The sequence below is a fragment of the Lipotes vexillifer genome, unplaced genomic scaffold (genome assembly GCF_000442215.2).
Source record: "Lipotes vexillifer unplaced genomic scaffold, Lipotes_vexillifer_v1.1 scaffold433, whole genome shotgun sequence".
Lineage (NCBI taxonomy): Eukaryota > Metazoa > Chordata > Mammalia > Artiodactyla > Lipotidae > Lipotes > Lipotes vexillifer.
The window spans coordinates 1,341,890-1,353,674 of NW_006774285.1; the positions used below are offsets into that span (position 1 = coordinate 1,341,890).

At 37.6% G+C, this 11,785-nt stretch overlaps 1 protein-coding gene across 2 annotated transcripts in view; it reads left to right on the forward strand.

Moving 5' to 3' along the window:
- Positions 1 to 11,214, forward strand: part of DHX40 (DEAH-box helicase 40) — a 53,307-nt gene extending 42,093 nt beyond the window's left edge. For both annotated transcript variants that reach the window (XM_007449072.1, XM_007449073.1), the window contains 3 exons: positions 7,923 to 7,992; positions 8,298 to 8,526; positions 9,930 to 11,214. In XM_007449072.1, the coding sequence (XP_007449134.1) occupies positions 7,923 to 7,992; positions 8,298 to 8,526; positions 9,930 to 10,069 (439 nt within the window). In that variant the 3' untranslated portion in view covers positions 10,070 to 11,214. The remainder of the gene's footprint in view (positions 1 to 7,922; positions 7,993 to 8,297; positions 8,527 to 9,929) is intronic.
- The last annotated feature ends 571 nt before the right edge of the window (positions 11,215 to 11,785 follow it).

The following is an 11,785-nucleotide window of genomic DNA, read 5'->3' on the forward strand; positions in this document are numbered from 1 at the left end:
GGAAAGGGGTAAGAGTGGTGGTGATGGGAGATTCGTTATATACAGGGGAATTGATCACATAATTGAATATATTAAGGCAAATGGCGAAGGGAGTTAGAAATGCTGAAAGGGAGAAAACAAGAATGAGCCCTGTGGAGTTGATTGGAGTTTCAGGTATTCCGGGTTTTTTAATTAATTTATTTATTTATTTATTTATGGCTGCATTGGGTCTTCGTTGCTGCACACGGACTTTTTCTAGTTGTGGCGAGTGGGAGCTACTCTTCATTGTGGTGCGCGGGCTTCTCATGAGGTGGCTTGTTGCGGAGCGCAGGCTGTGGGTGCGTGGGCTTCAGTAGTTGTGGCACACAGGCTCAGTAGTTGTAGCTCATGGGCTCTACAGCACAGGCTCAGTAGTTGTGGCGCACGGGCTTAGTTGCTCCGCAGCATGTGAGATCTTCCCAGACCAGGGCTCGAACCCGTGTCCCCTGCATTGGCAGGCAGATTCTTAACCACTGCACCACCAGGAAAGTCTGGTATACAGTTTTTACTATAGTTAGATGGATGGATGGATAGATAGATATGGTAATAAAAATAGATGGTACTGTGTGTGTGTGTGTGTGTGTGTAATATGTATTTGTATGTATGTAAATACATAACCTAACTATGAGATGGACTGGGAGCAATGACACTATAATAGCAATGAATGTACTTTGTGCCCAGATCTTAACTTGGAACAACCATCTGCCACATAAAAGACCCAGGGCTCTTTGGAGAAATAGGGCTGGGAAAGTACATGATGAGCCCGAAATATCTTATTTTGCCAGCAAGCAAAGTAGTGATCAGTGAAGGTTGAGGACATGTCAGAAGTACAAAGGAGCCAGCTTGAATAGGTCCCAGCTGATCAAAGATGGGATATTTTGAGCATTGAAATAAATAATGATAGTAATGGATTATATAACCCATTGAATAAAATGTGAAATCATGGGTCTATAATCATATAAATTAATAAATGAGTAAATTAAAAGTTTAACGACAAATAGAATTATTTACATAGTTGAGCACCTCTCCACAAATCTCTTGTTAATTACAAAGGGAAAAAGTAACTTCTCACTGAAGAAGCCTGGCAGATGTTACCTAAATCAAGCAACAAATCAAAATCATGTTCCTCCTGATAGGATATAATGAAAACACAGCATCACTTCTGTGATATTCCTGCCAAAGATCTGTAACCTGAATCTAATCATCCTAAAACAGACAAAATCAAATTGAGGCACATACTACAAAATAACTAGCTGATAATTTAAAGGTGTCAAGATCATGAAGGTCAAAGGAAGACTGGGGAGTATTCCAGAATGAAGGAGACTAAGGGACCATAAAATGTAAAGGCAGTAAATGATTCTGAATGGGATCCTTTTACTGTAAAGGATATTATTAGGACATTTGGTAAACTTCACTGGGTTCTGAGGATTAGATGCTAGTAATGTGTCAGTGTTAATTCCCTGGTTTTGATGGTTGTATTATGGTTATATAGGAGAATACTCTTGATTATAGGAAATGAACACTCAGGTATTTGGGGATGATGGGTTATAAGTTTGGCTACTAACTTTCAAATGGTTCAAGAAAAAAAGATTTTTGTACTGTCCAAATATGTACTGTGTAGATATATATACAAATAATTATAATGCAGTCTGATCTGGGTTATAATAGGAATATATGTGAAGTTCTGTAGGAAATCAGTTGTGATGATTGAGCTCTAAGGTATAATTTTGACAAGTTTTTGGAATAACATACATATAAGGAAGTATAGAAGAGGATAAGAATTTAAAGTTAACACGAATTAGAAGAAATGCAGATGAAATGTTCTAATTATCATATATTTTTTGAATTTTTGAATTTTATTTATTTTTTTACACAGCAGGTTCTTATGAGTTATCCATTTTATACGTATTAGTGTATACATGTCAGTCCCAGTCTCCCAGTTCATCCCACCACCACCACCCCCGACTCCACCACCACTATCCCCCCTTAGTGTCCATACATTTGTTCTCTATATCTCTGTCTCAATTTCTGCCCTGTAAACCAGTTCATCTGTACCATTTTTCTAGGTTCCACATATATACGTTAATATATGATATTTGGTTTTCTCTTTCTGACTTACTTCACTCTGTATGACAGTCTCTAGATTCATCCACGTCTCTACAAATGACCCAGTTTCGTTCCTTTTTATGGCTGAGTAATACTCCATTGTATATATGTACCACATCTTCTTTATCCATTCATCTGTCGCTGGGCATTTAGGTTGCTTCCATGACCTGGCTATTGTAAGTAGTGCTGCAATGAACATTGGGGTGCATGTGTCCTTTTGTATTATGGTTTTCTCTGGGTATATGCCCAGTAGTGGGATTGCTGGGTTATACGGTAATTCTATTTTTAGTTTTTTAAGGAACCTCCATACTGTTCTCCATAGTGGCTGTATCAATTTACATTCCCACAAACAGTGCAAGAGGGTTCCCTTTTCTCCACACCCTCTCCAGCATTTGTTGTTTGTAGATTTTCTCATGATGCCCATTCTAATGAGGTGATACCTCATTGTAGTTTTGATTTGCATTTCTCTAATAATTAGTGATGTTGAGCAGCTTTTCATGTGCTTCTTGGCCATCTGTATGTCTTCTTTGGAGAAATGTCTGTTTAGGTCTTCTGCCCATTTTTGGATTGGATTGTTTGTTTTTTTTAATATTGAGGTGCATGAGCTGTTTATATATTTTGGAGATGAATCCTTTGTCCATTGATTCGTTTGCAAATATTTTCTCCCATTCTGAGGGTTGTCTTTTCGTCCTGTTTGTAGTTTCCTTTGCTTTGCAAAGCTTTTAAGTTTCATTAGGTTCTGTTTGTTTATTTTTGTTTTTATTTCCATTACTTTAGGAGGTGGATCAAAAAAGATCTTGCTGTGATTTATATCAAAGAGTGTTCTTCCTGTGTTTTCCTCTAAGAGTTTTATAGTGTCCGGTCTTACATTTAGGTCTTGATTCCACTTTGAGTTTATTTTTGTGTATGGTGTTAGGGAGTGTTCTAATTTCATTCTTTTATGTGTAGCTGTCCAGTTTTCCCAGCACCACTTATTGAAGAGGCTGTCTTTTCTCCATTGTATATCCTTGCCTCCTTTGTCATAGATTAGTTGACCATAGGTGCATGGGTTTATCTCTGGGCTTTCTATCTTGTTCCATTGATCTATGTTTCTGTTTTTGTGCCAGTACCATATTGTCTTGATTACTGTAGCTTGGTAGTATAGTCTGAAGTCAGGGAGTCTGATTCCTCTAGCTCTGTTTTTTTCCCTCAAGACTGCTTTGGCTATTTGGGGTCTTTTCTTTCTCCATACAAATTTTAAGGTTTTTTGTTCTAGTTCTGTAAACAATGCCATTGGTAATTTGGTAAGGATTGCGTTGAATCTGTAGATTGCTCTGGGTAGTATAGTCATTTTCACAGTATTGATTCTTCCAATCCAAGAACATGGGATATCTCTCCATTTGTTTGTATCATATTTAATTTCTTTCATCAGTGTCTTATAGTTTTCTGCATACAGGTCTTTTGTCTCCCTAGGTAGGTTTATTCCTAGGTATTTTATTCTTTGTGTTGCAGTGGTAAATGGTAGTGTTTCCTTAATTTCTCTTTCAGATTTTTCACCATTAGTGTATAGGAATGCAAGAGATTTCTGTGCATTAATTTTGTATCCTGCTACTTTACCAAATTCATTGATTAGCTCTAGTAGTTTTCTGGTGGCATCTTTAGGATTCTCTATGTATAGTATCATGTCATCTGCAAACAGTGACAGTTTTACTTCTTCTTTTCCAATTTGTATTCCTTTTATTTCTTTTTCTTCTCTGATTGCTGTGGCTAGGACTTCCAAAACTGTGTTGAATAATAGTGGTGAGAGTGGACATCCTTGTCTCGTTCCTGATCTTAGAGGAAATGCTTTCAGTTTTTCACCACTGAGAATGATGTTTGCTGTGGGTTTGTCGTATACGGCCTTTATTATGTTGGGGTAGGCTCCCTCTGTGCCCACTTTCTGGAGAGTTTTTATCATAAATTGGTGTTGAATTTTGTCAAAAGCTTTTTCTGCATCTTTTGGGGTGATCATATGGTTTTTACTTTTCAGTTTGTTAGTATGGTGTATCACACTGATTGTTTTGCCTATATTGAAGAATCCTTGCATCCCTGGGATAAATCCCACTTGATCATGGTGTATGATCCTTTTAATGTGTTGTTGGATTCTGTTTGCTGGTATTTTGTTGAGGATTGTTGCATCTGTGTTCATCAGTGATATTGGCCTGTAGTTTTCATTCTTTGTGACATCTTTGTCTGGTTTTGGTATCAGGGTGATGGTGGCCTCGTAGAATGAGTCTGGAAGTGTTTCTTCCTCTGCAATTTTTTGGAAGAGTTTGAGGAGGTTGGGTGTTAACTCTTCTCTAAATGTTTGATAGAATTCACCTGTGAAGCCATGTGGTCCTGGACTTCTGTTTGTTGGAAGATTTTTAATCACAGTTTCAATTTCATTACTTGTGATTGATCTGTTCATATTTTCTGTTTCTTCCAGGTTCAATCTTGGAAGGTTATTCCTTTCTAAGAATTTGTCCATTTCTTCCAGGTTGTCCACTTTATTGGCATAGAGTTGCTTGTAGTAGTCTCTTAGGATGCTTTGTATTTCTGTGGTGTCTGTTCTCCTTTTTCATTTCTAATTTTATTGATTTGAGCCCTCTCCCTCTTTTTCGTGATGAATCTGGGTAATGGTTTATCAATTTTGTTTGTCTTCTCAAAGAACCAGCTTTTAGTTTTATTGATCTTTGCTATTGTTTTCTTTGTTTCTATTTCATTGATTTCTTTCCTTCTGCTAACTTTGGGTTTTGTTTGTTCTTCTTTCTCTAATTCCTTTAGTATGGTTAGATTGTTTGAGATTTTTCCTGTTTCTTGAGATAGGCTCGTATTGGTATAATCTTCCCTCTTAGAACTGCTTTTGCCACATCCCATGGGTTTTGGATCATCGTGTTTTCACTGTCATTTGTCTCTAGGTATATTTTGATTTCCTCTCTGATTTCTTCAGTGATCTCTTGGTTATTTAGTAACATGTTATTTAGCCTCCATGTGTTTGTGTTTTTTACGTTTTTCTTTTCCCTGTAATTGATTTCTAATCTCATAGCGTTGTGGTCGGAAAAGGTGTTTGATATGATTTCAGTTTTCTTAAATTTACTGAGGCTTGATTTGTGACCCAAAATGTGATCTATCCTGGAGAATGTTATGTGCACACTTGAGAAGAAAGTGTAATCTGCTGGTTTTGGGTGGAATGTCCTATAAATATTAATTAAATCTATGTGGTCTATTGTATCATTTAAAGCTTGTGTTTCCTTATTAATTTTCTGTTCAGATGATCTGTCCATTGGTGTAAGTGAGGTGTCAAAGTGCCCCACTGTTATTGTGTTACTGTCGATTTCCTCTTTTATGGCTGTTAGCAGTTGCCTTATGTATTGAGGTGCTCCTATGTTGGGTGCATATATATTTATAATCGTTATATCTTCTTGGATTGATCCCTTGATCATTATGTAGTGTCTTTCCTTGTCTCTTGTAACATTCTTTATTTTAAAGTCTTTTTTTTCTGATATGAGTATTGCTACTCCAGCTTTCTTTTGATTTCCATTTGCATGGAATATCTTTTTCCATCTGCTCACTTTCAGTCTGTATGTGTCCCTAGGTCTGAAGTGGGTCTCTTGTAGACAGCATATATATGGGTCTTGTTTTGGTATCCATTCAGCGAGCCTGTATCTTTTGGTTGGAGCATTTAATCCATTCACGTTTAAGGTAATTATCGATATGTATGTTCCTGTTACCATTTTCTTAATTGTTATGGGTTTGTTTTTGTAGGTCCTTTTCTTCTCTTGTGTTTCTCACTTGGAGAAGTTTCCTTTAGCGTTTGTTGTATAGCTGGTTTGGTGGTGCTGAATTCTCTTAAGCTTTTGCTTGTCTGTAAAGCTTTTGATTTCTCTGTCGAATCTGAATGAGATCCTTGCCAGGTAGAGTAATATTGGTTGTAGGTTCTTCCCTTTCATCACAGTCATGCCACTCCCTTTTGGCTTGTAGAGTTTCTGCTGAGAAATCAGCTGTTAACCTTATGCGAGTTCCCTTGTATGTTATTTTTCATTTTTCCCTTGCTGCTTTCAATAATTTTTCTTTGTCTTTAATTTTTACCAGTTTATTGCTATGTGTCTTGGTGTGTTTCTCCTTGGGTTTGCCCTGTATGGGACTCTCTGAGCTTCCTGGACTTGGGTGGCTATTTCCTTTCCCATGTTAGGGAAGTTTTCGACTATAATCTCTTCATATATTTTCTCGGGCCCTTTCTCTCTCTCTTCTCCTTCTGGTACCCCTATACTGAGAATGTTGGTGCATTGAATATTGTCCCAGAGGTCTATTAGGCTGTCTTCATTTCTTTTCATTCTTTTTTCTTTATTCTGTTCCGCAGCAGTGAATTCCACCATTCTGTCTTCCAGGTCACTTATGCGTTCTTCTGCCTCATTTATTCTGCTATTGATCCCATCTTGTGTATTTTTCATTTCAGTTATTGTATTGTTCATCTCTGTTTGATTGTTCTTTAATTCTTCTAGGTCTTTGTTAAACTATTTCTTGCATCTTCTCGATCTTTGCCTCCATTCTTTTTCCAAGGTCCTGGATCATCTTCACTATCATTATTCTGAATTCTTTTTCTGGAAGGTTGCCTATCTCCACTTCATTTAGTTGTTTTTCTGGGGTTTTATCTTGTTCCTTCATCTGGTACATGGCCCTCTGCCTTTTCATCTTTTCCATCTTTCCGTGAATGTGGTTGTTGTTCCACAGGCTGCAGGACTGTAGTTCTTCTTGCTTCTGCTCTAATTATCGCATTTTAGAATAGTGAAAATTACCTATACCCTTGAAAGGAGATGTAGCGTAATATAATGTAAAGAATACTGTATTTAAGTCAGAAGACCTATGTTTAGGACTTGCCTCATCATACATTAGCTCTTTGACTTGAGAAAGCTATCTAATTTATTTGAATCTCAGTTTTGAGCTTTTAATAAAGTACCTGGCTCTCAAAACTCATAGGCTTATTTGAGGTTTTATTATGAAAGCATTTTGGAAATTCTCAAGCACAAATACAATATTATTGTTAATATTGCTCTTTTTTGACCAGAAATGTTTATACTTGATTAAAATGACTATTTAAGTTGTCTCATTAGTTCTTTTTTTCTGGCTGCACCGTGCAGCTTGTGGAGTTTTAGTTCCCCAACCAGGGATCAAACCCAGGCCCTTGGCAGTGAGAGCACAGAGTCCTAACCACTGGACCGCCAGGGAATTCCCTGTATCATTAGTTTTAAGATGAATTGGTAGAGGGGACTTCCCTGGTGGCACAGTGGTTAAGAATCTGCCTGCCAGTGCAGGAGACACTGGTTTGAGCCCTGGTCCGGGAAGATCCCACATGTCGCGGAGCAACTAAGTCCGTGTGCCACAACTACTGAGCCTGCGCTCTAGAGTCCATGAGCCACTACTACTGAGCCCATGTGCCACAACTACTGAAGCCCACACACCTAGAGCCTGTGCTCCGCAACAAGAGAAGCCACCGCGATGAGAAGCACGTGCACACAGCAAAGAGTAGCCCCCACTCCCCGCAACTCGAGAAAACCTGCGCGGAGCAATGAAAACCCAACGCAGCCAAAAATTAATTAATTAATTAAGAAAAAGGATCAATTGGTAGAGAAGTTGTAGTGACAGTTGAATAAATATAAACCTCTGCTTGTAGCAATCTTTGTAGTAGAACATATAATTTTTCATCGTTAGTGCTCTACAGTGAAACTTATTTAGTGCTCTAAACTTATTTCATTGCTTTTACTGTTCTTGTCTTTATCCTTTGGTTTTTTGGTTCTTAGGTCTGTTGGGAGAACATTTTGCACGATGGATGGGCGTGGAAGCCCAGTTCACATTCATCCTTCCTCAGCAGTAAGTACCTTGTTTTTAATAAAAGGAAGAAATTTCTTCCTTTTGTAAAGGAAGGTGTAGGAATTTCTTCCTTTTGTAAAGGTATAGGAATAAATAATATACAGACGTCTTCTACTTTTCTCTTTTGAGGGTAAGTTTAGCATATATCTATATTACATAAAGGTATTGGTTGGCCCATGCCTCCTGTTTGATTGAAGAATATAGAAATTAATTCAGAAGAGTTTGGGCTGTTGGTATTTGGTTGGTCTAATGTGCAATAAGGCAGGTTATTGAATTATCATCCTTAAATGAATTCTTTTGTGTAGCTTCATGAACAGGAAACCAAACTTGAATGGATCATTTTCCATGAGGTATTAGTTACCACCAAAGTCTACGCAAGAATTGTGTGTCCAATCCGTTATGAATGGGTAAGAGACTTGTTACCCAAGTTGCATGAATTTAATGCACATGATTTGAGCAGTGTGGCCCGACGTGAAATGAGAGAAGATGCAAGAAGGAGGTGGACCAATAAGGAAAATGTAAAGCATCTAAAGGGTGAGTGAATCACTTGTTCTAGGGCACAAGTGTCCAGATTCTCATATAATTACAGAAAAACTGTTACAGAGCTTAGATTCTGGCTCTGTCTCCTCAGAAAAGCAAAGAGTTGTCATGAGTCTCAGACTTATTTTGACTTCCTTCTTTCCTTCCAGTTAATCATGTTTTCCTTAACCCCTCTGTTCAACAACATTATTATTATTATTTTTTAAATTATTATTATTATTATTTTTTGCATTTCTCGGGCCTCTCACTTGTTGTGGCCTCTCCCATTGCGGAGCACAGGCTCCAGACGCGCAGGCCCAGCGGCCATGGCTCACGGGCCCAGCCGCTCCGCGGCATGTGGGATCTTCCCGGACTGGGGCACGAACCCGCGTCCCCTGCATCGGCAGGTGGACTCTCAACCACTGCCTCACCAGGGAAGCCCCAACAACCTTATTAATAACAATATCTATTGAACTTTTTTGCCACATGCTAACAACTTGCATTACCCCATTAAATATTCACAATAACTCTGTGAAGTAACTGCATATCCCTACTTTATAGATGAGGAAATACTTAGCAGTATACAATAATTTGCTGAAAATCCCAAAGGTAATATTTGGTGAATCTGGATTTTGAATCCAAGGAATTTGACTCTGTGGCCTCTACTCTTAGCTATTATGCCATATTGCTTCCCAGTAGTGCTTTACTATTTTGATTTTGTTTATAAAATTTTGTGAATTATTACCACAGAACATCCTTTTTTTTTTTTCAGGAGATTTTTCCTTGAAATGTTAGGTCCCTAGTTGTGAGGCATAAACTGTTGTGGTACTGAACTAGGACAGAAAGCTTAATTCTCAGCTCACAAATAAAAAGAGCTTTTCAGTAAAGCTTTTTGAGGCTGATTGATGGAGCAAATTGTATTATCCTTATTTAACATCACTGAGAAATAGAATGGTGGGGAATTTTGCCCAAGGTCATTGGAAATGTTAACTACTCTGTTTTGTTGTAGTGTATAACCACACTACATGTTTGACCTAGGGTCAATTTTTCTGACTCCTCAGACCTCTATGCTCTTATTTTATTTATTCATTCATTCATTCATTCATTTGGCTGCGCCAGGTCTTAGTTGTGGCACGCAGGATCTTTTTAGTTGCAGCATGTGGGATCTAGTTCCCTGACCAGGGATCGAACCCTGGCCCCCTGCACTGGGTGTGCAGTCTTAGCCACTGGACCACTTGGGAAGTCCTTTTATGCTCTTATTTTTATCCATCAACTATATGATTTCTTTTGAAAGGGCAAAATTTAATTTCCTTCTTTTCCCCTTAACGTTAAAAAATCAGAGCATCTCTTTCTCTTAACATTTCTAATACTGAAACTCAAAACTAAAATTTTATTGGATTAATTTGTAATGTTTTCAGATGGAATACCGAAAGAAGTCCTAAAGAAAATGCAAAGAAGAAATGATGATAAATCCATATCAGACGCACGTGCTCGTTTCCTTGAGAGAAAGCAGCAGAGGTCCCAGGATCACAGTGACACCCTGAAGGAAACAGGCTAAGCAGTGAACCCTCCAATTCAGGAAGTAGGAAAAGCAGCCAGAAAATGTGCTTCTGCTTTGCCATTTATGTCAGCACTACCAAGAGGAAGTGGTCAGCAGCTGTTTTTAGCATACGAGTTAAAAGCAAATCAAAGCTCATCAGTACCAATAAATGGAATTTTCAAAGAAAAGGTTGAGTTGCCATAGTCATAGGAAATGATATATGAAACCAATGAAAGACAATATATGTGATATTTTCCTCACTTCAATTTTGCTGGCCTTAACTGGTATCAAATGCTGTCAGTGAGATATTTTCAAAGAACATTGAATTGTATTTAATCAGCGTGTATTCCATTTGCATTGAAGCATTAAAAATTATTTTCCTTAAATCTCTTTAAGGCCTTCTTGTTGCTATTAGAATAGTATTATATCAGGTTATCAGGTATGTGACCATTTCCTTCTGAAGGCTGAACATAAAAGAGGTTTTTACTGAGCAATACTTAGATGTCTAACCGTTTAATTGCTACAGAGCTTTATAGATACTTAGAGAAAAGACTTAATCAATTAGTAAATAAGAAAATTGCCTATGGCAAGATTCTTTGTTGAATTAATATTAATCCTTAAGTTGATTTTTCTGGGATTATACAAATTCCTTTTTATATAAAAATATATTGTTTAAAACAGTAGCTATAGCCATTAACCAAAGGACAGATGATATATATATGTTCTTTTTTTAGCTGTCCCTACATACTTGTATCAGCACCATGTATGTAGGCGTGACAGTGTTTCAAACAGCCCTTCCACCTGGCCTACTCTCTTGCCTCCAACTGCTTGGGTAGGACCATTTAAACATCTATTACGCCGATCTTGAAATGGGATTTTCAAAGCAGCCAACACTGCATCACCAGTGTTTCAAATTGGAACCTTGAGGCTAGTTAGTATCACACTCAGGCCACACTCAGCACTTGTCCACTCTGTTGTTTACTGCCTTGTATTCTAGTTATTTGTGTATTTGTCTCCCCCACTAGATTATACGCTCCTTGTGGGCAGGGACTATGTCTTTTTCATCTTTGTATCTTTCATGGCACCTAGCACAGTGCTTTGCACATAGTAGTCAATGTTTGTTAAATAAAGCTATTAGTGTCGTTCAAATTCAAAAGGCAGTATAATGTGTGTTTTTAGATATTTTCTGTAAAATTTAAGAATCTAAAATTTTAATAGATAACTCACTCTTTCGCAGTTACTTCCTTTGGCATCTAAACAATTTTCTGTTCAATATTAGAAACTTGAAGGCTTTATTGAAAAATCACATGAGGACCCAAATCCATGTTTGTTCTTGAAGTAAGGTGAGTGGTGATGGTTTCTCAGAACATTCCTAGCATTGTTAATTTGTTCTTCTAATCTTGAGTGCTCAAGACACTGTTTCAGCACATGAGTCCTATCAGTTTCTCTTCCCAGGTATGTATCAGTGCATTTCCTTAGACGTGGTGGGGGTGTATGTGGATTCTTAGAATTACAGCTCTTTTATTTCAGTAAGTTTTTATTAAGCACACATTCTAAATCTATAGTCTATTTCTATAATTTCATCAGTTTTCCCAATCATGTCCTTTATAGCATTTTCCCCCAGTTCAGGATCCAGTCAAGAATCATGTATTGTATTTAATCTCCTTTAATCTGGAAAAGGGCTTCTGTCTTTGTCTTTCACATTTAACATTTTTTAAAATTGAAGTGTAGGGA